This window comes from Pseudophryne corroboree, chromosome 8 (assembly GCF_028390025.1).
Source record: "Pseudophryne corroboree isolate aPseCor3 chromosome 8, aPseCor3.hap2, whole genome shotgun sequence".
NCBI lineage: Eukaryota > Metazoa > Chordata > Amphibia > Anura > Myobatrachidae > Pseudophryne > Pseudophryne corroboree.
In genome coordinates, this window is record NC_086451.1 from 360,846,311 (window position 1) to 360,873,940 (window position 27,630).

The window sequence follows — 27,630 nt, forward strand, 5'->3', positions numbered from 1 at the left end:
TCTGGACCTTGATGGAGCCCAATCTCAGGCCCATATCCACACCTGCTTGCAGGAAAAGAAGAAAACGTCCAAGTTGAAACTCCACCACAGGAAATTTCTTGGATTCACACCAAGACACATTTTTTCCAAATTCGATGGTAATGTTTAGACATTACCCCCTTCCTAGCCTGTACCAGGTTAGGAAAAACCTAGCTCGGAATACCCTTCCGAGCTAAGATCTGGTGCTTAACCGCCATGCCGTCAAATGTAGCCGTGGTAAGTCTTGATAAGCAAACGGCCCCAGCAGTAGAAGATCCTCCCGAAGAGGTAGGGGCCTTGGATGTTCCAGCAGTAGATCCAGCAGATCCGCATACAAAGCCCTCCTTGGCCAGTCTGGAACAATGAGAATTGCCAGAACTTTTGTTCTTTTTACAAGTTGTAGAACTTTTGGAATTAGTGGAAGTGGAGGGAACACATACACTGTCGTGAACACCCACGGTGTTACCAGTGCGTCCACCGCCACTGCCTGTGGGTCCCTCGACCTGGAACAGTACCTCCACAGCTTCTCGTTGAGCCAGGAGGCCATCATGTCTATGTGAGGAACCCCCCCACCAACCAGTTACCTCCTCGAACACCTCTGGGTGGAGGCCCCACTCTCCTGGATGGAGATCTTGTCTGCTGAGGAAGTCCGCTTCCCAGTTGTCTACTCCCGGAATGAAGATTGCCGACATCGCTACAGTGTGCCTTTCTGCCCAGAGGAGGATTCTTGACACCTCTGACATTGCAGCCCTGCTCTTCATTCCGCCTTGTCGGTTTATGTAGGCCACTGTGGTCACGTTGTCCGACTGAAACTGAACAGCCCAATCATGTAGAAGGTGTGCTGCTTGAAAAAGACCGTTGTATACGGCTCTTAGCTCCAGGATGTTTATCGGAAGAAGGGACTCCTCCCTTGACCACCTTCCTTGGAAGGTTTCCCCCTGAGCGACTGCTCTCCAAACCTCAAAGACTTGCATCCGTTGGTAGAAGGATCCAGTCCTGAACTCCGAAACTTCGTCCCTCCAGAAGGTGTGATAGTTGTAATCACCAGAGGAGCGAAATCCTGGCTTTCGGCGACATACATATCCTCTGGTGCATGTGTAGGCGAGATCCAGACCACTGGTCCAAGAGATCCAGTTGAATGGATCGAGCATGAAACCTTCCATACTGCAACCATCTTCCCCAGAAGGCGGATACACTGATGAACCGATACCCGGCCAGGCTTCAAGACATCCCGGACCATTGTTTGAATCACCAACGCTTTCTCCACTGGTAGAAACACCCTCTGCACCTCCGTGTCGAGGATCATCCCCAGGAAATACAGCATCCTTGTCGGCTACAAATGAGACTTTGGAAGGTTCAGGATCCAACCGTGCTCCTTGAGCAGATGCGTCATAAGAGCAATGGATCGTAACAACTTCTCCCTGGACGATACCTTGATCAGCAGATCGTCCAGATATGGAATTATGTTCACCCCCTGCTTGCGGAGGAGAACCATCATCGCTGCAATCACCATGGTGAAGACCCTCAGTGCCGTGGAGAAACCGAACGGCAGTGCCTGAAACGGATAGTGATCATCTAACAGTGCAAGCCTGAAAGAAGTCTGATGCGGCAACCAAATGGGAATGTGGAGGTACACATCCCCTCCGACAGTCCTGAGATGACTCCTTCCAGAGACTCCATTTTGAATTTGAAGTCCCCGAGATAAGGGTTCAAAGATTTCAAGTTCAGAATTGGCCTTACTGAACCATCCGGCTTCGGTACCACAAAAATTTTCGAATAGTAACCTTTGTTCAACTGATGAGGTGGAACTGGAACAATGAATCAATTTTTGGATAGCGTCCAGTAGAATAACTCTGTCTGCAGGCAGAGCCGGCAAGCCTGATTTGAAGAATCGGTGAGGTGGGAGAGTTTGAAACTCCAGCCTGTACACCGAGGACACAATATCCTGTATCCAGGGGTCTAGGCCAGACGACACCCAGGCGTGGCTGAAATGCCGGAGTCTTGCTCCCACCTGATCTACCTCCAGGCTTTGCGATCCACCGTCATGCTGAGGACTTTGAGGTACCAGAAGCAGGCTTCTGGTCCTGGGAACCTGCGGGAGCAGGCTTTTTGGATTTGGCACGACCACCTCTAAAGAAGGTGTGAGAGGGCTTGTACTTTCTAGACCTAGCGGGCCAAAAGGACTGTGACGTGTTGGGAGTAAAAGGTTTCTTCGTAGCCAGTGCAGCTGAGGGGAGAAAAGGAGACTTACCCGCGGTAGCCGTGGCAATCCAAGCATACAGTGCCTCCCCAAACAGAGCCTGACCTTTATAGGGTAGATTCTCCACAATTTTCATGGATTCCGTGTCCGCAGACCATTGGCGCAGCCAGAGACCCCTGCGAGCCAAGACGGACATCGAGGAGATCACTGCAGCCATGGAACCCAGATGTCACAACTGAGGGCCTGAGCTGACGGGAGGCAGCCTCAGTTGTAGGGGCTGAGATGTACCGGAACCTGGGAGGTTGTATCAGACCCCTGGACATGTAAGTAACATGGATAATAACTGCCCGAAGGCGTGACCACGACAACTTAGATAAAAGTCAATGATGTTTATTATGACAACTCCGCATCACAGCAGCAATAAAAGAAAACGTAAAAGTCAGCAAAGAATAAATACAGTTCCTGAGTACTACAGCATGGCAGGAGCCACAGGGCACTGGTAGTGTGAGATAGTTCTTATGATCTTCTAGATGGAAAGTCCTTACCAGGCCCGGCTGTAGCAATGGAGATAACCCAGGATTGTACCAGCTGGTGTTCCAGGAAGAGCTGGGTTGCTGAAGGTAAAACAGCTGCTGTGGATACTGGCTGGAACCAGACTGTTGTTAGCACGGAGTGGATACTGGCTGGAACCAGTTAAATAATAAATGAACTTTGGGAGCGATGAAATGTGAACTGAAATGTAGAACTTGAGAGCGGAGAAATAATAATTCCGGTGGAGAGTGGTAAAGTGTAGAAAGGACACCGGCCCTTTAAGAGAAGCTGTATTCTGCTGGAAGCTGAGGCTGGAAGCAGGTAGTGTTGTAGCTGGAAACAGATGAATCCACAATGGATTGGAGAGTCAGGCTACACCGCAGGTGGAATGCTGGTGCGGGTCTCTATGGTGGAAGTCTTGAGACAGGAGCTGGAACCTGGAAGACAATCATAGAAGAGAGACAAACAGGAACTAGGTTTGACAACCAAAGCACTGACGTCTTCCTTGCTCAGGCACAGCTTACTTATACCTGCAGCAAGGAAGGGGTTGGCTAGGCAATTATGCAAATCAACAATACAAACAGCAGATTGGTGGAAATGATCAGATGACAGAATCCAAGATGGCTGCGCCCATGCAGACACTTGGAGGGAAGTTTGGTTTGTAATCCATGTGGTCTGGGAAACAGTAATGGCGGCGCCGGCCACCGGAGACAGGAGACGCCAGGCTGATAGATGCACATTTAACCACGCGGGCACAGCGGAGGCCGCGGCTGATGAAAACACCACTCTGACACTCTGCATGTGGAAACTCAGGAACAGCGGAATCTGGTCCTGGAACGCTGAGCCCGCCTTAGGAGGCATCTGAAGGGTAAGTAATGGCGTCCAGATACCCGGATCGTGACAGCACCCCCCCCTTTAGGAGTGGCCCCAGGACACTTCTTAGGCTTTAAAGGAAACTTTGCGTGGAAATTTCGGACCAAGGCAGGAGCATGGACGTCAGAGGCATTGGTCCAAGAGCGTTCTTCAGGACCATAGCCCTTCCAGTCAATGAGATACTGAAGTTGACCGTAACGGTGACGTGAGTCCAGGATCTTGGCCACTTCATACTCAACGCCTCGTTGAGTTTGGACTTTCGGAGTTGGTGGAAGTGAGGAATGAAACCGATTCAAGATTAGCGGTTTCAACAGGGAAACATGGAATGTCCTGGGTATTTTTAAGAAGGGAGGTAACTGGAGTCTGTAAGCAACAGGATTGATGACTTGATCAATTTTAAAAGGACCGATGTAGCGAGGTGCAAACTTCATACTGGGAACTCTTAACCTCAAATTCTTCGTGGATAACCATACCCGATCACCCACCTTGAGAGCAGGAACTGCTCGACGCTTCTTATCCGCAAACTTCTTGTACCTGAACGATGCCTTGAGCAGAGCTGATCGTACGCTCTTCCAGATATTGGCAAACTGATGCAAGGTGATATCCACTGCGGGAACAGAAGTTGCTGGAAGCGGTTGGAACTCAGGGACTTTAGGGTGGAATCCAAAGTTGGTGAAGAATGGTGTTGAAGAAGATGAAGAATGATACTGGTTGTTATGACAGAACTCGGCCCAGGGAAGTAATTGAACCCAGTCATCTTGAGAGGAGGACACATAGATGCGGAGGAAGGCCTCCAAGTCCTGATTCACCCTCTCAGTTTGACCATTGGTCTGAGGATGGTAAGCCGTGGAAAACTTTAACTTGACTTGGAGGACTTGACATAAACTTCGCCAGAATTTGGCTGTGAATTGAACTCCTCGATCTGAGATAATTTCTTCTGGAAGACCGTGGAGTCGGAAGATCTCTTGTATGAATACTTGAGCCAACTTGGAAGCTGACGGAAGACCGGTGAGAGGAATGAAGTGTGCCATCTTGGTGAACCGGTCAACTACCACCCAGATGGTATTGAACTTGTTGCACATGGGCAAATCTGTAATAAAATCCATCGACAAATGGGTCCATGGTCGACGGGGAACAGATAGTGGAACCAGTTGCCCCGCAGGCGACTGGCGGGATACTTTATGTTGAGCACACTTTGGGCAAGATGCAATAAACTCCAAAACGTCCTTTTTCAGAGTTGGCCACCAATAGGACCTAGAGATAAACTCCAGGGTTTTTTGGATACCTGTATGTCCGGCAAAACGGGAAGCATGGGCCCAATGCATGAGCTTCTTCCTTAGTGTCGGCTTCACAAAACTTTTCCCTGATGGGGGCGTAGAGTCCATCCCTACCGTGGAGAATGCCAACGGATTTATAATAGGATGCTTGTCTGAAGACTCCGACTCATTTTCTTGCTCCCATGAGCGGGAAAGGGCATCGGCCTTGCGATTCTGAGAGCCCGGACAGAACTGGAGTTTAAAGTCGAACCTGGAAAAGAAAAGTGCCCATCTGGCCTGACGAGGGTTGAGACATTGTGCGCCTTTTAGATATAGAAGGTTCTTGTGGTCTGTAAGGATGGTGATTGAATGAGAAGCTCCCTCCAACAGATATCTCCACTCCTCTAGAGCGAGCTTGATGGCTAGCAACTCCTGGTCGCCAATGGCATAGTTGCGCTCCGCTGGGGAGAACTTCCGTGAGAAGAAACTGCAAGGATGTAAATGACCATCTTTAACCCTCTGAGATAACACCGCTCCTACTCCAACGGAGGAGGCATCCACCTCTAAGATGAAAGGAGAGTCGACGTCAGGCTGTTTCAGGACAGGTGCAGAGATGAACCTCTGTTTTAAAAGATGAAAAGCTTGCATGGCTTCTTCAGACCACTTGGACGGGTTAGCACCCTTCTTGGTGAAAGCAGTAATAGGCGCCACAATGGTGGAAAAGTCTCGTATAAACTTTCGGTAATAATTGGCGAACCCTAAGAACCTCTGGACCCCTTTGAGGGTTAAGGGTACTGGCCAATTCTGGATTGCTTGTAGTTTCTCAGGATCCATCTCTAGTCCGGAACCGGACACAATGTACCCTAGAAACGGAATGGACTTGACTTCAAAGACGCATTTCTCTAATTTGCAGTAAAGATGATTGACACGGAGACGGGACAGAACCTCCTTTACCCAGAAACGATGTTCCTCTAAATTGTTGGCAAAAATGAGGATATCATCTAGATAGACCACGACATGACGGTATAGAATGTCTCTGAAGATCTCATTGACGAAATGCTGGAAGACAGCTGGAGCATTGCTCAATCCGAAGGGCATGACGAGGTACTCATAATGTCCGTCACGGGTGTTAAATGCCATTTTCCACTCGTCACCCTCACGGATCCGGATGAGATTGTATGCACCTCTCAGGTCCAGCTTTGTAAAGATGGTAGCTCCGCTAACTCTGTCAAAGAGCTCAGTAATCAGGGGTAAAGGATAGCGGTTCTTGATGGTAATGTCGTTCAAACCTCTGTAGTCGATGCACGGCCGCAGACCACCATCTTTCTTCTTTACAAAAAAGAAGCCTGCGCCGGCTGGAGAAGAAGAAGGTCGAATGAACCCCTTTGCTAGGTTCTCTTTTATGTATTCCTCCATAGAATGCGTCTCGGGGAGAGACAACGGATAAGTTCGGCCTCGAGGTGGAACCTTCCCTGGAACGAGATCAATCGGGCAGTCCCATTCTCTATGAGGGGGAAGGATATCAGCAGAAGCTTTACTGAACACATCCGTGAAATCTTGATATGGAGGAGGTGGAACATCAGACGACCTGGGGGAGGAGGAACAGACAGGCAACACGTTAAACAAACATGTCTTAGTACAGGAGGAACCCCATGCCAGGATTTGCGTAGTCGTCCAATCAATTGTAGGATTGTGAAGACGGAGCCATGGAAGGCCCAGGACCACAGGATGTGTGGCTCTTGGAATCACTAAAAGTGAAATAAGTTCGGAATGAAGAACTCCCACTCTCAGACGAACTGGTAGAGTCCTTAGAGAAATAACTGTATCAAAAATTTTACTGCCATCCACAGCAGTTAAGGAAAAGGACGAAGGAAGTCTCTCGGTGGGTAGGGACCACCGTTTAACATAGGCTTCGGTAATAAAGTTCCCAGCTGCTCCGGAATCCAGGAGGGCAATGACGTTCTGATAACGTTGAGCAACTTGAAGCGAGACTGGGAGGTTACAATCTTGAGGAGATGGAGAGGAGATCATTACTCCTAGCCGGCCCTCTCCTTGGCGAGCTAGGATTTGGAGTTTCCCGGACGTTTGGGACAGGCATTAATGGTGTGAGACGGAGCTGCACAGTACAAACAGAGAAACTCGGAGAGACGTCTTCGGCGCTCAGCAGGAGTTAAACGGGAACGGCCAATTTGCATGGGTTCATCTTTAGTTGGTGACAGTTGGCGAGGAGGAGGAGCAGAAGATTTTGGAGCAGATGATCTTCCACGCTCAGTTGCTCTCTCTCTGAAACGTAAGTCAACTTTCGTACAAAGTGAGATTAACTCATCTAACTTGGAGGGTAAGTCTCTGGTAGCTAACTCATCTTTAATACGCTCGGATAAACCATGCCAGAATGCAGCATACAGGCCTCGTCGTTCCATGCCAGTTCGGATGCCAGGATCTGGAACTGTATAAGATATTGTCCTACAGTACGTGATTCCTGGCGTAAACGGAGAATCTCAGACGAAGCTGAAGTTACCCGGCCTGGCTCGTCGAAGATGCGCCTGAATGTTGACACGAATGCAGTGTAAGAAGATAGCAGGGTGTCGGACCTCTCCCATAACGGTGATGCCCAATCGAGGGCTGAGCCACTGAGAAGAGAAATAATGTAGGCAATTTTTGTACGGTCACTGGGGAAATTGCCAGGTTGTAGCTCAAACTGAATCTCACACTGGTTGAGAAATCCCCTGCAGAATCTTGGAGATCCGTCAAATTTTGCTGGCGTTGGAAGATGAAGACGTGGAGCAGGAATGGGTAAGGTGGGTGGGGTTATAGCTGGAGTCACTGTGGTTGACGTACCAGACGCGCCTGATCCACGGAGAGTGGTCTGAATCCCATCCAGCCGAGTAGAGAGATCCTGGAGACAGCGGATGATGTGGCCCTGTGCAGCCTCCTGATGTTCTAGTCGGGCTGCCAGTTCTTGCATCGGCCTAGCCGCTTGATCCTGGTCTCCGGCTGGATTCATTAGGTCAGTGCTTACTGTCACAACTGAGGGCCTGAGCTGACGGGAGGCAGCCTCAGTTGTAGGGGCTGAGATGTACCGGAACCTGGGAGGTTGTATCAGACCCCTGGACATGTAAGTAACATGGATAATAACTGCCCGAAGGCGTGACCACGACAACTTAGATAAAAGTCAATGATGTTTATTATGACAACTCCGCATCACAGCAGCAATAAAAGAAAACGTAAAAGTCAGCAAAGAATAAATACAGTTCCTGAGTACTACAGCATGGCAGGAGCCACAGGGCACTGGTAGTGTGAGATAGTTCTTATGATCTTCTAGATGGAAAGTCCTTACCAGGCCCGGCTGTAGCAATGGAGATAACCCAGGATTGTACCAGCTGGTGTTCCAGGAAGAGCTGGGTTGCTGAAGGTAAAACAGCTGCTGTGGATACTGGCTGGAACCAGACTGTTGTTAGCACGGAGTGGATACTGGCTGGAACCAGTTAAATAATAAATGAACTTTGGGAGCGATGAAATGTGAACTGAAATGTAGAACTTGAGAGCGGAGAAATAATAATTCCGGTGGAGAGTGGTAAAGTGTAGAAAGGACACCGGCCCTTTAAGAGAAGCTGTATTCTGCTGGAAGCTGAGGCTGGAAGCAGGTAGTGTTGTAGCTGGAAACAGATGAATCCACAATGGATTGGAGAGTCAGGCTACACCGCAGGTGGAATGCTGGTGCGGGTCTCTATGGTGGAAGTCTTGAGACAGGAGCTGGAACCTGGAAGACAATCATAGAAGAGAGACAAACAGGAACTAGGTTTGACAACCAAAGCACTGACGTCTTCCTTGCTCAGGCACAGCTTACTTATACCTGCAGCAAGGAAGGGGTTGGCTAGGCAATTATGCAAATCAACAATACAAACAGCAGATTGGTGGAAATGATCAGATGACAGAATCCAAGATGGCTGCGCCCATGCAGACACTTGGAGGGAAGTTTGGTTTGTAATCCATGTGGTCTGGGAAACAGTAATGGCGGCGCCGGCCACCGGAGACAGGAGACGCCAGGCTGATAGATGCACATTTAACCACGCGGGCACAGCGGAGGCCGCGGCTGATGAAAACACCACTCTGACACTCTGCATGTGGAAACTCAGGAACAGCGGAATCTGGTCCTGGAACGCTGAGCCCGCCTTAGGAGGCATCTGAAGGGTAAGTAATGGCGTCCAGATACCCGGATCGTGACACCAGATCCTTCATGGATTCTACCAGGAACCCTGCAGAATCAACATCACCTTTATCCATCGTAGTCAAGTCCTCCTGCAGAGTGACTGACCACTTTACTATAGCTTTTGAAATCCATGCACAGGAAATAGTAGGCCGCAGTATAGCCCCTGAAACAGTGTATATGGATTTGAGCGTAGCATCCACTTTGCGATCTGCCGGGTCTTTCAACACGGTTGATCCCGGGACTGGTAAGACCACCTGTTTTGACAGCCTAGAGACAGAGGTGTCAATAGGCGGGGACTCCCATTTTTTTCTATCATCTTCCGGGAAGGGAAAAGCAACCAGAACCCTTTTAGGGATCTGGAATTTTTTCTCCGGGTTTTCCCAGGCTTTTTCAAATATAGTATTTAATTCCTTAGATGCCGCGAAGGTAAGAGGGGCTTTCTTACGGTCTGTGAAAAAGGCCTCCTTAACCTGCTCAGGAGGTGTGTCAGAAATATGTAACACATCCCACATGGCCTTAATCATCAACTGCACCCCCTTAGCAAGTGATGCCGTCCCCCTCGACATATCCCCATCACCGTCTGCTGTGTCAGAATCGGTATCCGTGCCATCCTGCATAATTTGGGCAAGAGCACGTTTGTGAGAATGTACCGCAGGGGGCCCCGAGGGAGCAGTATCGGACCATACTGCCATAGAGATCTGCAATACCTGAGTTGCATGCTCAGTCCTTGCAACCCTTTCAGAAATCTGAGAAATAGCCCCACTAAGAGAGGCTAACCACTCCGGTTCTCTAGCTGGGATCTGCGCTACAACAGTGCAATCCAGATTACATGGGATGGGATCTTCCTGAGAAGATAAATCCTCTGCAGCATATGAGACAGAGTCTCTAGACATGTTTGTTTGTACACCCCACATACACACAGGGTACAGGGCAGACAGAGTTTCCCCCCCAAGAATGGCAGAGAGACACAGAGATTGGAGCCAACCCACACACAGCGCTATATAGGTATAGGGAGACCCTTAACCAGCGCCGACTGTGTCCCGTAATAGGCGACACAGTCATTACACAGTCTCCCCTCCCTTCTACAACCCCCTGGTACCGTACAGATAGCTGGAGGTGCTCTGGAATGACTGCTCTTCCACTGGCAGCGTGTCTGTAGGCAGGAAAATGGCGCTGAACTCTGCTGGGTTCGCTCTGAGGAGAAGCTCCGCCCCCTTAATGGCGCTGTCTTCCCGCTCTTCCAAGATTATACTAGCCTGAGGATTTTGTGCTGGCTGAGATCCACGAACCCCGACAGGCATTCTGGTCAGTGTAGGGTTAAGGCGCCGGCTCAGGGCGCCCCTCACAGCGCCGCACCAAGTACCGCTGAGCCCCGGGGCGCTCCTACCCTGTAGCCGCCATCTTCACGTCGGCTCCCTGCTCGTTAGGGAGCCGATGACTCACTCGCCACACTTCAGCTCTGTAAGGGGGTGGCAGCATGCTCCTGGGGTGAGCGTTCCCCTGAGGCGGGGAGCGATCTATCCCCTCTGGAGCTCAGTGTCCAGTCACCGGAGACAGTGGCTCAGACCCCGCAGGGTGAACACTGCTCCCCCCCTCAGTCCCTCGATGCAGGGAGGATTTTGCCAGCAGCCTCCCTGTAAAATAACAAACTCTAAAATAAACATCTCTGGAGAGCTCCCCTAGGTGTGACCGGCTCCTCCGGGCACATTTTCTAAACTGAGTCTGGTAGGAGGGGCATAGAGAGAGGAGCCAGCCCACACCGTTAAACTCTTAAAGTGCCAATGGCTCCTGGTGGACCCGTCTATACCCCATGGTACTAATATGGACCCCAGCATTCTCTAGACGCAAGAGGAAAAAGTAAAAAAAAAGGACGCGCAATAGCATCGCAGCACTTTATATACACATTCAGACTCATTAGCGCACAGATATACAAGTGTCACATTTCAAATTCATCAGTGCAATCTTGTTAAGTATTTTTGTCACATCAGATTGTTTAATTTTAATCTTAACCAAAGAATAGGTATTCCACGCTACGTGGGGGTAGTTCACTCTCAGCCAGGCTGAAACCCACCCCAGAAAGATCTGCTGTTGTTCACTACCAAAGCGCAGACAAATACAGTATTGAATTTCTGAAGAAACAGTCATAGTACTAGATTTAAAGAGAGCTCTAAACAAGAAGCAGGTGCCCCTTTTTGGGTGACCCCAGCTATACAACCTTAACGCACTTTAAACCTTACACTCCTTCTAATCCCTAACCAACAAGTATAGCACAACACCCAGATTGAGGCATCAGGCTCCCACTCAACTAGTAGAAACCTGATGCCCTTTTGGATATTCCAACTGATATACTACTTTGACCATGACTAGAAGCGGTATGGAGCAGTGATTGTGATGTGCATCATGGTGCCTTTAACGGGTTCACTACGATATGCCGGCGGTCAGGCTCCCGGCGACCAGCATACCGGCGCCGGGTGCCCGACCGCCGGCTTACCGACAGTGTGGCGAGCGCAAATGAGCCCCTTGCGGGCTCGCCACGCTATTTTATTCTCCCTCCAGGGGGGTCGTGGACCCCCACGAGGGAGAATAAGTGTCGGTTTGCCGGCTGTTGGGATCCCGGCGCCGGTATACTGTGCGCCGGGATCCCGTCAGTCGGCATACTGAAGACCACCCGCCTTTAACAAATTCAATTTCTGATTCTAAACTTGAAGGGGCATAATGTTATTCTCCTGTGGAAGACTAGTTTCTCTAATATGTAAGTACTTTACTCAGAGTATGCAATGTATTTATTTATTTATTCACTCTGAAATACAAGAAAAATCAACACAGAAAACTTGAGAGGCAAATACAGTAGTTGTCCCCGAAAATTAAGATCAGATACCAAATGCCTCAAGTAGCACAGAGGCAGTGGGGCTGGTCTGAAAATAGAGACCACTGCCCTCCATCACCCCCATTGATATTGGCGATTACTAAAATAATCAGGTCTACTGATTATACTTATTTGCATAATTGAGGCCGATTAAAATGTTTTTTATTTTCACGGACGCCACTAGATGGCGCCCAGAGGCAGCAATTCAATTGTTCTGCCATTTGGGTGCCCAGCGGCAGACACATTTTTTCTCGCAACCTCCTGTGTGTAAACTGGGCACTTTCAGCTTCCAAATAAGAGTTTTGACGCCCAAAGCAGGGCGTTTAGACGCCTAAGCCATGTCTGTTTGGGCGCGACATACGCAATGTGCATGGGCCCGACATACGCAATGTGCATGGGCGCCCAAACACAATTGAATTGTGACAGTTGTTTGAGCCCCTAAAAAGTCCAGTTTAGACAGGATTTTTAGACGCCCCAAAAAATTGAATTGGCCCCATTATGTCTCATATTCCCGAATACATATGATTGAGTTAAAGCACTGCAACCTTATCATCATCATCATAATCCGCAACCCAATTCCCTGGTTGATCACAGATATTGATGCAATATTCCACCTACTGAACACTGAAAAATGTTCATTTCAATATGTCTTAATTAAATTTAGGGGATAAAATTCTTGGCTAATGAACTTCACGCACTTCTGAACAATTGGATTGACATACTAAAACAAGAAATCTCATTTGTCACATCAATAAAAATTAGCGTTTCCCCATTATTTTAGCATCAGATGGACAGAAAGCTTTTGAATGGAAAAGCCTCTGAATATATTTCAAAATCATTTTTCGGGTAAAACAGAACCACATTCAGCATTCTAAGCCTAGACTGAAAAAGTAGCTGAATACTGAAAATGTCCTTTTGAAACTGCAGTTTACTTCCATATTTGCCAAAGTTTCACAATCCGCTTAGTCCTTTCTCATTACCCATGCTATGCCTATTTTAAACATTTTTTGGTCTGTTCTCATTCAAGCATGAATATTACATTTGTTTATGCAGTAGCCATACAAATTATAAAAATTTTAAATAAATCCAAAAGACTCATTTTTATGTCTAATAAAAGTTGCATTTGGATAATTAACCTTTCATCCGAAATATAAATATTATATAAAGATACACAGATGCGTGCGGTTATATCTAGCCTCAATACGCCATGAAGCTTGAGATGCCTGGCGTGAGTGAGCAGTCAGGTCCCATGTAACATGAATGTCAAACACAGAGTTTACCGCGTTTCCACTGTGGATCCTGAGTCGGCACCATTCACATGCACACAGGTGCAGTGTCTATAAGGCCGGTGCTTGGAGAGGACATCGGACCTAATTCAGAGTTGATCGCAGCAGCAAATTTGTTAGCAGTTGGGCAAAACCATGTGCACTACAGGAGGGGCAGATATAACATGTGCAGAGAGAGTTAGATTTGGGTGGGGTGTATTCAAACTGAAATCTAAATTGCAGTGTAAAAATAAAGCAGCCAGTATTTACCCTGCACAGAAACAAAATAACCCACCCAAATCTAACTCTCTCTGCACGTTATATCTGCCTCCCCCCCCCCGACCTGCAGTGCACATGGTTTTGCCCAACTGCTAACAAATATGCTGCTGCAATCAACTCTGAATTACCCCCATCATCCCCAAGTGCTGAGAAGTCTGCAGATCAGGACCCCTAGCTTGCCTACGTCATGCTGGGGGACAAGGCCAGCACTTTGGCAGCCTCAGTTCCTGTGCTGTGAATGGACACTGCACTCACGCTCACGCAATCCATTCACCTTGACTCCGACACCACTGCTGTCTGTATAGCAGCGGAGGCTGCGTGCGCCGCGTCCCCCAACCTCCTGACCACCCACCGGATGCTGTGGTTGGAAGGGATAGGCTCTTCCATTGCTGTAAATGGGTACCGGTTCGGATGACCCGGGTTAACAGTTTACACTGCCCCTCAGAGGTTCTACCAGTGTTCAATCCAGGCTGAGACCCAGGTTTTTGGATTGTATATAATTTGATATATGACACTTGTACATTGTGTGTGACGGGGTCTGTATATGAAGCAAAACAGAACTTGTACTGGAAAAACAATTGGTGGCTGATACATTGTAGCACTTGGGTGTAGTACGGCTGACCGGCGGTCAGCTTACAGACACCGGGATCCCGGCAGCATACCGACGCCAGGATCCGGCGGGGAGGGGCGAGTGCAGCAAGCCCCTTGCGGGCTCAGTGGCGACCTGCGGTCGCCACAGGTTCTATTCCCACTCTATGGGTGTCGTGGACACCCACAAGTGGAAATAGTCCCTGTTGGTCGGCATGCCGACCATGGGGACAGTGCCCGTCGGGCTGGTGGAGGAGGTCATGTGACTGTCGGTCAGCTGACCGGCGGTCACATGAATACCACCCGTAGCACTTTGTGTACGGATTCAGAGATTTACCACTGCTATCTGCATTCCTGAATTCATTGCAGAGCAAACAATGATAACAGGAAAATCAATGTGTGGTGGGAATTTTGTGGGGGTTACGAGGGTTAGCATAATCCAAAACATTTACAGAACAATTCAGGCATTGTTTTGTAAGGCACTTGGTCCAATCTGCAATAACAAAATCACGATCACCGTTGTAAGAGACTGTATTGGGGCTGTGTGGTTTAACAGAAAATAATACCAAGTATTTTGCTTGACTTTGAATGCACTTTTTATGCATTGCCATAACAGAACAATAGTCTGTGGGTATATACTCTTAGCAACCACTATTGTAGTTTTGCCGACAATGGCTTTGGAGATCAATGAATCATTTGGCTCCTGCATTGTTAGACTTATCAATTAAACCAACCAGAAGCACATAAATAGGGACCAGCTTCGGTTTTTTTTTCCAAGCTGCCAATTACTAAGCACCTGAACAGAACAGGGGAGAGAAAGCATTGACCAGACGCTCAGTGTTTCATACATTTTTAAGGAAACAAACCCGTAGAGGATATAAAAGGTTTGATTTTTTATTTTTATTTGGGGAAGAGGACTGTGCATATAGGTAACTTTTGAAAACAGAAAAATAATTTAAGAATTATTAAAGTTAATAATATATGAAAGCGTTCAAAAATAATTTCCCCCAAAAAAATATATACCAAGTATCAGTCATGAGAGAGAGAGAGAGAGAGAGAGAGAGAGAGAGAGAGAGAGAGAGAGAGAGAGAGAGAGAGAGAGAGAGAGAGAGAGAGAGAGAGAGAGAGAGAGAGAGAGAGAGAGAGAGAGAGAGAGATATACACATATACACGAATAGCCGGCACTCTCTCCTAATGTTAGATAATGCATATATATATATCTTTTCTTTCACCTACACCTTGACAAAGGGGTTGGAATCCCCGAAACGTTGGTGGGGCGCGGGTGCGTCATGTAACTGAATTCTTAAATACAAATCTTTCCAAGCAAAAGACCCTGAGTGCCGCAGTTTTTGTCCTCTGTATCAGCATTTACTCTGGGGGCACCGGGGCAGCTATTTAAACGGAGGGAGTGCCGGTCTTTGGACTATTGTGTGTATATATATATGTATATATATATATATATATATATATATATATATATATATATATATATATATATATATATATATATATATATATATATATATATATATATATATATAAAGTCTATAGCTATCTAGACACACATATTTAAGAGTTTCCTTCCTAAACAAAATAAATCTGTATTTGAAACCTCGCAGCACTAGAGAATGCTCCTCATTGGAATTCCATAACGGGCAATCACAAAGCCCATAAATACGTTCATGCCTCAAGCAACAAAGCACCACTCACAGGCCAGGACACATGAAAGAAACAGCATAAACCAATGGATAATAATCACTCTCCAAGCACACAATACGGAACACCAGCCAACCTCATCATAGCAAAACGTTACATAAAAAAAAAATTTAAAAAAGGTTTTAAAATTGGAAGAATCATTTTAATTGCACATAACTGCAGATATTAAAATTTGCAACCACACATTTGTAGATAGAAAGGTGCTATAAGAAATAAAAAAAAAAAAATCATAATACCTGTACAATGATATTGCAATTCATAACTAAACGTAAGGGAAGTCTTTTTTTGTTGGACATCTAATCACATACTACAAGGCCAACGTTTACAATCACTTTGCCCTCAACATTTGTGATCACACATTTACAGTGATCCAATGAGAACACAAATAACAATCGAGACTGCTGAAATAAGGATCCTCTAATATATCATACACACTCTATGCTTACAATCTACCAGGCTGAACTGCAGAAAATCTGACAAGGGGCTCACGTAAAGTACCATCACAGATTGTTGGAAGTGAATTAAAGGGGCAGATGATCGTACAGCAGCACACCACCTGCCTACACACCAAGCATATAACCAAGCAGGGGACAACAGGGAACAGACTATTGCTAGCTGTACAGCCAGATGCTGGAGAAAGGACCGACACAAATGTACTGATTTATCCATTTACCTAATTACAGTAAGAAGGGAAATAAAATAATTTGTTACAGGCCGACTAAAGCACATGTACACCGGATACAGCGATCACTTGGTGAATGATGGAAGTTGCAGATCACACATGGAGATGCTGATTAGCTAATGCTTTAGAAAACACTTCAGAAAAGCAGATTACACTGATGTAAGAGTTGGGATTATCAAATCTAAGAAACGGTGTCTAGCAGGTGAAAGAGGGACACAAGTACACAGGGCCTAATTCAGACCTGATCACTCGCTAGCAGTTTTTTGCAGTCCTGCGTTCACATAGTCGCCGCCCACCGGAGAGTGTATTTTAGATGTGCAAGTGTGCGAACGCATGTGTAGCAGAGCTGTACAAAAAGATATTTTGCAGTTTCTGAGTAGCCCAGGACTTACTCAGCCGCTGCGATCACTTCAGCCTGTCCGGGACCGGAACGGACGTCAGACACCTGCCCTGCAAACGCTTGGACATGCCTGCGTTTTTCCAACCACTCCCTGAAAATGGTCAGTTGCCCCGAAAACGCCCTCTTCCTGTCAATCGCCTTGCGATCAGCTGTGCGAATGGATTCTTCGTAAAACCCATCACACAGCAACGATCCGCTTTGTACCTGAACGATGCGCCTGTGCATTGCGGTGCATACGCATGCGCAGTTCTGATCGCAGTGCAGCAAAAAAAGATAGCGTGCAATCAGGTCTGAATCACCCCCACAATCTGTTCTAATAATCTTACACCACTAGGGGGGAATTTACTAAAGGTCGATTTTAATCTATATAAAAATAGATGATTATCGATCGTAATCAATGGTGCGTTTCGGGGGCTGAAGCACATTTGCCAACAGGTGATTTTTTTTTTAATATTAATTTTTGAATATTAATAACTGTGTTTTGGCCTAGGAAGTACAATATCGATTTTAATCAATTCACTCAAAATGGACAGTAAATTCCTTCCTATTATTATTATTAATGGGCAAGAGATAATATGGGAGGAGATTACAGTGTGATAGTGGGCACAGTTCTGACCATATACACGAGAGGCTCTTGGGAAATGATTAACTACAATTAGTTCAGCCGGTGACACACGTCTAGTACTTGTGTGAAATGTGAGCACTGGAATATATTGCTGGGTTTGTTTTTTTCAAGTATAATATTATATAAGACAGACTTAAAAAAAAAAAAAAATTCTAACTACAGGATACACCATACAACGCTACCGTAAGTAATAAAAATTAATATACACATGTCTGTGTTGTATGCAACAACAATTTACTGCTAATGTGACATTTTACTAATAACACTCACTTTACTTTGGTGGTATTTTTCAGTAGGTGAGGCAGTAATGATAACCATTACGCCATCCACACAGCCCCATTACTGTACATGCAGGGGTTTCCCTGGAACAGACTACCTGTATGTGCAGTAAATGCAGGGGCTTCCCTGGGACAGACTACCTGTATGTGCAGTAAATGCAGGGGCTTCCCTGGGACAGACTACCTGTATGTGCAGTAAATGCAGGGGCTTCCCTGGGACAGACTACCTGTATGTGCAGTAAATGCATGGGCTTCCCTGGGACAAACTACTTGTATAAGCAGCAGGGGTTTTCCTTAAACACACTGTACATACATGCAATGAATGCAGGGGCTTCCCTGGAACAGACTATGCATGGGCTTCCCTGGAACAGACTACCTGCACACACAGCAAATGCAGAGGCTTCCCTGAGACAGACAACCTGCACGCGCAGTAAATACAGTGGCTTTCCTGGGACAGACTACTTGTATATGCAGCAGGGGATTCCCTGGAACAGACTACCTGTACACGCAGCATATGCATGGGTTTCCCTGAGACAGACAACCTGCACGCGCAATAAATGCAGGGGCTTCCCTGGGACAGACTACGTGTATATGCAGCAGGGGTTTCCCTGGAACAGACTACCTGCACACGCAGCATATGCATGGGTTTCCCTGAGACAGACAACCTGCACGCGCAGTAAATGCAGGGGCTTCCCTGGGACAGACTACGTGTATATGCAGCAGGGGTTTCCCTGGAACAGACTACCTGCACACGCAGCATATGCATGGGTTTCCCTGAGACAGACAACCTGCACGCGCAGTAAATGCAGGGGCTTCCCTGGGACAGACTACTTGTATATGCAGCAGGGGATTCCCTGGAACAGACTACCTGCACACGCAGCATATGCATGGGTTTCCCTGAGACAGACAACCTGCACGCGCAGTAAATGCAGGGGCTTCGATACTGTACCACACATGAGACTTATATACAAGCTACAAGAATCAGGGCTAGGAAGCACAATATGCACTTGGGTCAAAAACTGGTTAGATAATAGGGAGCAGCGCGTTGTGGTTAATGGATCTTTTTCAACTTGGACTGAAGTGCTAAGTGGTGTGCCGCAAGGCTCAGTATTAGGACCGCTATTGTTCAATATTTTCATTAACGACCTAACAGAAGGTCTAGAGAGCATGGTGTCAATTTTTGCAGATGATACCAAATTGTGTAAGGCTATAAATACAGAGGAGGATGCCGAGTCTCCTCAGAACGACTTAGTTAAATTAGAAGCATGGGCAGCCAAATGGAGAATGCGCTTCAACACAGACAAGTGTAAGGTAATGCACTGTGGTAACAAGAACAAAAATTACACCTACGTACTAAATGGGGTAAAATTAGGGGATTCTGTACTGGAAAAGGACTTAGGTGTCCTCATAGATAGCAAGCTAAGCAGTAGTACCCAAAGTAGGACTGCAGCAAAGAAGGCTAATAAGATATTAGCATGCATAAAACGGGGTATTGATGCTAGGGACGAGAGTATTATACTCCCGTTATATAAATCACTAGTGAGGCCACACCTTGAATACGGTGTACAGTTCTGGCACCGTACTACAAAAAGGATATCCTGGAGCTTGAAAAGGTACAGAGGAGGGCGACCAAACTAATTAAGGGCATGGAGACGATGGAATACAAGGAAAGGCTTGAAAGACTAGGCATGTTTACATTGGAAAAGCGGAGACTAAGAGGGGATATGATCAACATCTACAAATATATAAGGGGACAATACACAGAGCTTGCGCGGGACCTGTTTTTGGTTAGATCAACACAGAGGACTCGTGGACACTCGCTCAGGTTAGAGGAGAGGAGATTCCGCACAATACGGCGTAAAGGCTTTTTCACGGTAAGGACAATACGTGTTTGGAATTCCCTGCCCGAGGGAGTTGTAATGGCGGAATCTGTCAACACCTTTAAAAATGGGTTAGATAAATTCCTATTGGATAAGGATATCCAGGGGTATGGTGCATAGTCATGCATTATAGTTACTATAAATAGGGATAAAATGCAATGGCTGACAGCAGCATCAGTCAGAAATTTTAGTCAAATCATCATGCATAGGAGACCACAAATAGGTTGAACTCGATGGACAATTGTCTTTTTTCAACCTCAGATACTATGTTACTATGTTCCCTGGGACAGACTACGTGTATATGCAGCAGGGGTTTCCCTGGAACAGACTACCTGCACACGCAGCATATGCATGGGTTTCCCTGAGACAGACAACAGTATGCGCAGTAAATGCAGGGGCTTCCCTTAGACAGACTACCTGTATGGGCAGCAAATGCAGAAGATGCCCTGGGACAAACTACTTGTATATGCAGCAGGGGATTTCCTTAAACAGACTGTACATACGTGCAATGAATGCAGGAGCTTCCCTGGAACAGACCACCTGCACCGGCAGCAAATGCAGGGGCTTCCCTGGGACAGACTACCTGTACGGGCAGTAAATGCAGTGGGCTTCCTTAGGACAGACTATCTGTACCTGCAGGGGCTTCACTGGAACAAACTGCACAAGCATGCAATGTATGCAAGGGCTTCCCTGCAACTGACTCCACATACATGCAATGAAGGCAGATACTTCCCCGGGACAAAACGACACACAAATGCAGTGGCTTCCCTGGGACAAACTACCTGTACGCACAGCAAATGCATGGGTTTCCCTGCGACAGACTACCTGTAGATGTTCCCTGGCACAGACTACATGTAGAGAGTGCACATGCATGCAATAAATGCAGGGGCTTCCCTGGAACAGACTACCTGTATGGGAAGTAAATGCAGAGGCTTCCCTGAGACAGAATACCTATACGCGCAGCAAACGCAGGGGCTTTCATGGGACAGACTACCTGTACGCACAGCAAACGCAGGGGCTTTCATGGGACAGACTACCTGTACAGGCAGTAAATGCAGGTCTTCCCTGGGACAGACTACCTGTATGGAAAGTAAATGCAGGTCTTCCCTGGGACATGATACAGCATTATGAGCACTTTATTAAATAGCCTTACATACATAATAGTTGCTTCTCGAGACTGAACATATTACTACATGTGCAATTAACACAATGATTTCAGCAATAGGAGAGCTCCATGCATAGGAGTGTGTCAATGGTAAGGGTTACATGAAACAGCAGATTCTTCGTTACTGTTTAAGTGGTCACAAATGTTTACGCTTTACACAAACATGATTTTCACAGAAACATTCTGTTATTAGACAAATTACTTATACACAGTACTAACAAAGAAGATGTATAGCTAAGAATAGAGAAAAGGGTGAAAACAAACCAGTCATATGGAGGTGTTCAGTTAGTACTGTTTTTTTCATCCAGGCGAAAAACTGCACTTTTCGGCTGTTTATAGGTCGAATTTACATTCGACCTATTCAATGCCGATGCCGTTTTTTCAACTGGTGGAAAAAACCGGCACGGGCGAAAACCACGTGGATTGGCGAATATGCCGCCAATCCATGTGTTTTGGCTAATTCATGGTCGATTTTGCCCATGACGATTAGTGCTGTTTTTTCAGGTAGCCGAAAAAAATGGCACTAAATTCTCCCTCCTCCCTCTCCCCTCTCCCCCCGGGCCGCAGTTTGGACATGCCTGATTTAAGAGGACCGTAACAGTAGCAGGACAGGTTTATTGAAGTAACACCTCTGACTGAGTTCCAAGAAAGGAGAGTACCCAATAACATAGACTGTACTTGGAAGGGGTTCTTGAAAAAGAATGCTAGAGGACTGTAACATGAATGGCTTCCCAAGCGAGGAGGAGAAGCTGGACTGGTTGCCTGTGAGAGGGCTGGATGAGGTTTCCCATGATGACTGCTGGCTGGGGATAACTGTGTGTGATAATCACTGAGTACTGGATATGGGCCACAGAGAGCTGAAGGGGGTCCCCATGAGAAGTGAGTTACTGGGCGATGGATTGGGATCCCTGTGAGGAGGGGGTCACCAAGTGCTGGATGAAGTTCTTGGAGTTTCCCATGAAAGGAGAAGTGGATGATAGAGCCAGAGCGAGGGGACAGGTGTATGCTCTGGGATGGTGATGGAGGTGTATGATACATAAAGCTATGAGACAGTGAAATGCCCTGGGATGATGGTTGTGGTGTATGACAGCGGCATGCCCTAGGATGGAAGTGTATGTATTATGCATGGAGCTATGAGACAATGGCATGCCCTGGGAAAGTAGTGTATGTATGATACATACCACCATGGGACAGTGACATGCCCTAGGATGATGGTGACAGTCTGTAGGACAGCGGCATTCCCTGTGATGGTAGTGTATGTATAATACATAGCGCTATAAACAGTGGCATGCCCCGGGATGATGGTGCTAGTGAATGACAGTGGAATGCCCTGGATGATGATGGTGGCGGTGTATGACAGTGGCATACCCTAGGATGGTAGTGTATGTATTATGCACAGAGCTATGAGACAATGGCATGCCCTGGGATAGTAGTGTATGTATGATACATAACGCTATGGAACAGTGGCATGCCCCAGGATGATGGCGCTAGTATGTATGACAGTGGCATGCCCCGGGATGATGGCGGTAGTACGTATGACAGCGGCATGCCCGGGATGATGGCGGTAGTACGTATGACAGCGGCATGCCCGGGATGATGGCGGTAGTATGTATGACAGCGGCATGCCCCGGGATGATAGCGGTAGTATGTATGACAGCGGCATGCCCCGGGATGATGGCGGTAGTATGTATGACAGCGGCATGCCCCGGGATGATGGCGGTAGTATGTATGACAGCAGCATGCCCCGGGATGATGGCGATAGTATGTATGACAGTGGCATGCCCCGGGATGATGGCGGTAATACATGACAGTGTCATGCCCCGGGATGATGGCGGCATGCCCCGGGATGATGGCGGTAGTAAGTGTGACAGTGGCATGCCCCGGGATGATGGCGGTAATACATATGACAGTGTCATGCCCCGGGATGATGGCGGCATGCCCCGGGATGATAGCGGTAGTAAGTGTGACAGTGGCATGCCCCGGGATGATGGCGGTAGTACGTGTGACAGTGGCATGCCCCGGGATGATGGCGGTAGTACGTATGACAGTGGCATGCCCCGGGATGATGGCGGTAGTACGTATGACAGTGGCATGCCCTGGGATAGTAGTGTATGTACATAACGCTCCGGGACAGTGGCACATATGACAATGCCATGCCCGGTACTGAGCACCCTCCTGCAGAGCAGATCGCTGACAATGGCCCCACCTGCTTGTGTGGTGTCCGTCAGATCATAGCCGCTGCCCGGGAAGTCCCTCAGCTTGCGGCCACTCAGGTTCAGGATGCCGGAGCACACCGCCTCCTCCAGGGCCCGGTCCAGGCTGCGCACGGTGTGATGGTGCAGGGTTCCTGTGCTCCAGTGCGGTCCATTGGGGAAGCTGGGGAACACGGACAACGAGCCGGGACACACACCGGGTACCGTGCTGACGACGCCCCCTGCTCCGCCGCCGAGACCACCTCCTCCCTGCCCGGTGCCGCCTCCACCCTGCCCACCTGTACCCCCCACCACGGCCGCCGCCGTCTGACTCGCCGCCATTGCTGCCCAGGAATAGCCCAGTGCCAGTGACACCGTTATAGCAGCAAGTGCTCGGCTCAGTGCGCATGTGCGGTCCCCGCTACTGCTGCTACAGGGGCTGTACCAAGAGTGGAGCCGGGGGTGTGAGGGACGTACCAAACACCAGGAAAGGGGGGGAGGGGCCATACAGCTGTGCTGCGCTGATGTCTACTCTCTGACTGTCACCCATACACTCTGTGTACTCTGTGTCGCACTAACACAGCTCCCCTCACACCGTATAACATCACCCACTCTCTACAACACTCACACACGCCTTTCCCCACTATATACTGTAACATCACTCACTCTGTCACACTTACCATCCTTACACACTGTAACTATTATAACTACAGTATATAACATCACTCTCTGTCTGTCTCAGTTGTGTGGTAAACCTCCTATACAGCACACCCTGTCACACCTATATACACCTGTCCTCTATATAGTATAACATCTCCCTTTCTATACGCCACTCTGCTATATAACATCACCTACAGTATACACCTCTCCATTATATACATCACACTCTCCCTCACACCTACAGTATACACCTCTCCATTATATAACATCACTCTCACACCTACAGTATACACCTCTCCATTATATACATCACTCATTTTCTCTCACACCTACGGTATACACCTCTCCGTTATATACATCACTCTCTCTCTCACACACACACCTACAGTATACACCTCTTTATTATATAAATCTCTCTCTCTCTCTCTCTCTCTCTCTCTCTCTCACACACACCTACAGTATACACCTCTCCATTACATACATCTCTCTCTCTCTCTCTCTCTCTCTCTCTCTCTCTCTCACACACACTTACAGTATACACCTCTCCATTATATACATCCAGTGTCGGACTGGGGTATGAAGGGCCCACCGGGGGAATGCAGTGATAGGGGCCCATACTTAAGGGTGTGGCCAGAGCCGGCGCTACCCGCTCAGCAAGGGTATGCAGTGCAGGTAGGCGCCAAGCTGAAGAGGCGCTCTGACTGCACTGCTACCTTGCTGCTGCCGCTGCGCCTGTCATACGGCGCAGCGGCAGCCGGCAGTGTGTAGCGCGGTTCCCCGAGTAATGTCCCTCTGGCTGCCTCCCCCTCCGCCCCAGAGAGACTGCTGCCGCCCACAGCGCACACACAGCGCCACCGCTGTCCTCCAGAGCTGCCGCTCCTGGCTGATTAACAGGGCAGAGCAAGTGAGAGAAGGCGGAGGAGGTGCAATCCCAGCCGAGGCCTCCTACAGGTACGTGGGGTGGGAGAGGAGAGGGAGAGTGTGCCGCGTAGAGGAGCATTTAGAGAACCCAAGCACAGAGCATGAAACAAAGTCAGTCACACTGTGGAATTGTGTACTGAAGTGGACTCGCTCATTCACTCCAGTCACCACGGAAGCCAAGCAGTGCAGGCACTCTGTGTGTCAGCAGTGTGTGTGTAGGGCACTCAGCGTGTGTGTATATGTGGCATTTATCATGTGCATAAGGGGCGCTGCTACCGTGGGCATGTGTAAAAGGCATTCTGCTACCCTGGGCATGTGTAAAAGGGGTGCTGCTACCCTGGGCATGTGTATAAGGTGCGCTGCTACCCTGGGCATGTGCAAAAGGGGCGCTGCTACCCTCGGCATGTATATAAGGGGCGCTGCTACCTTGGGCATGCGTATAAGGGGCGCTGCCACCGTGGACATGTGTATAAGGTGCGCTGCTACCGTAGGCATGTGTATAAGTGGCACTGCTACTGTGGGCATGTATGTAAGCAGCACTGCTACCGTGGGCATGAATATAAGTGGCACTGCTACCGTGGGCATGTATATAAGTGGCACTGCTACCGTGAGCATGTGTATAAGGGGCACTGCTACCGTGGGCATGTGTATAAATGGCACTGCTACCGTGGGCATGTATATAAGCGGAAATGCTAACGTGAACATGTGTATAAGTGGCACTGCTACCGTGGGCATGTGTAGAAGTGGCACTGCTACCGTGGGCATGTGTATAAGCGGCACTGCTACTCTTGGCATTATTATGTGTATAAGCGGCACTGATATGGTGGGTATGTGTATAAAGGGCACGTCTACTGTGGGCATTATTATTATTATTACATGCGGTGTAATGACAATAAGATAGCGCTACTGTGTGGCGTATTTTGAATTGGGGTGCTATTGTGTGGCCATGCCCCTTCCTTGTGATACCACACCTTCTTTTTTAAGGCGCACACTGTCCCTTTATTAAGTATTGGAGAGGGCGCAAATTTTGTAGTTTGCATGGAGGCGCCAAACACCCTAGCACTGGCATTGGGTGTGGCCACCCTACAAAGGGGGTGTGGCCAGCATCTACAGAGGCTTGAAATACACAATAGTCTAGTGCAGTGTAATGCAACATGTCTACCATGTATAATACAAGTGCACAGTCTGGAACCTAATCCCTAGAGGAAGGAGTGGGCACTCAGGCAGTGGGCCTACCGGTGGTTTCCCTGGTACCCCTGTGGGCCAGTCCGACCCTGTATACATCACTCTCTCTCACACACCTACAGTATACACTTCTCTATTATATACAGCACTCATTCTCTCTCACACCTACAGTATACACTTCTCCATTATATACATCACTCTCTCTCACACCTACAGTATACACCTCTCCATTATATACATCACTCTCTCTCACATCTACAGTATACACCTCTCCATTATATACATCACTCATTCTCTCACATCTACAGTATACACCTCTCCATTATATAACATCACTCATTCGCTCAGACCTACATTATACATCTCTCCATAATATACATCACTCATTCTCTCACACCTACAGTATACACTTCTCCATTATACATCACTCTCTCACACCTACAGTATACACCTCTCCATTAAATAACATTTCTCTCTCTCTCTCTCTCTCTCTCTCTCTCTCACCTATAGTATATACCTCTCCACTATATAACAACACTCTCTCTCACACACCTACAGTATACACCTCTCCATTAAATAACATCTCTCTCTCTCTCACCTATAGTATATACCCCTCCACTATATAACAACACTCTCTCTCACACACCTACAGTATACACCTCTCCACTGTATAACATCACTCACTCTCTCTCACATCTACAGTATACACCTCTCCATTAAATAACATCTATCTCTCTCTCTCTCTCTCTCTCTCTCTCTCACCTATAGTATATACCTCTCCACTATATAACAACACTCTCTCTCACACACCTACAGTATACACCTCTCCATTAAATAACATCTCTCTCTCTCACCTATAGTATATACCCCTCCACTATATAACAACACTCTCTCTCACACACCTACAGTATACACCTCTCCACTGTATAACATCACTCACTCTCTCTCACATCTACAGTATACACCTCTCCATTAAATAACATCTCTCTCTCTCTCTCTCTCTCTCTCTCTCTCTCTCTCTCTCTCTCTCTCACCTATAGTATATACCTCTCCACTATATAACAACACTCTCTCTCACACACCTACAGTATACACCTCTCCATTAAATAACATCTCTCTCTCTCACCTATAGTATATACCTCTCCACTATATAACAACACTCTCTCTCACACACCTACAGTATACACCTCTCCATTAAATAACATCTCTCTCTCTCACCTATAGTATATACCCCTCCACTATATAACAACACTCTCTCTCACACACCTACAGTATACACCTCTCCACTGTATAACATCACTCACTCTCTCTCACATCTACAGTATACACCTCTCCATTAAATAACCTCTCTCTCTCTCTCTCTCTCTCTCTCTCTCTCTCTCTCTCACCTATAGTATATACCTCTCCACTATATAACAACACTCTCTCTCACACACCTACAGTATACACCTCTCCATTAAATAACATCTCTCTCTCTCACCTATAGTATATACCTCTCCACAGGGGTTAAAGTGAGCCGGAACGGGCCGGAACTGCGTTCCGTCAGTTCCACCAGGAGACGGAACGCAGTTCCGCCTCCCCCGGCTCACCTAACCCGATGTCCCGGGCGGCGCTGCAGGGAGATGCCGGGCGCCCGCTGAGATCGCGTTACCAGCGGGCGCCCGTCTCCCTCTCCGCAGCGGCAGCCGTAGGCAGGAGCTCAGTACTGAGCTCCGGCTTCCGGCTCTGTCAGTGCGCGCTATGGGAGAGACGTCATGACGTCTCTCTCATAGTGCAGAGGAGCGGGCGGCGAGAGAGGACTGCGGCGGGAGCGGGGCTAGGTAAGTATAGTTCTTTCCCC

The 27,630-nt window shown here is 47.7% G+C and overlaps 1 protein-coding gene across 8 annotated transcripts in view; it reads right to left on the reverse strand.

Annotated features, from left to right (window-relative positions):
- The window catches only part of LRCH2 (leucine rich repeats and calponin homology domain containing 2), a 337,409-nt gene extending 314,015 nt beyond the window's left edge, over positions 1-23,394 (reverse strand). For all 8 annotated transcript variants that reach the window (XR_010183107.1, XM_063937538.1, XM_063937536.1 and 5 more), the window contains exon 1: positions 23,039-23,394. Coding sequence is in view for 7 of the 8 variants with exons in the window: in XM_063937538.1 (XP_063793608.1) it covers positions 23,039-23,366 (328 nt within the window). In the remaining variant the exon portion in view is untranslated. The remainder of the gene's footprint in view (positions 1-23,038) is intronic.
- Between the last annotated feature and the right edge of the window lie 4,236 nt (positions 23,395-27,630).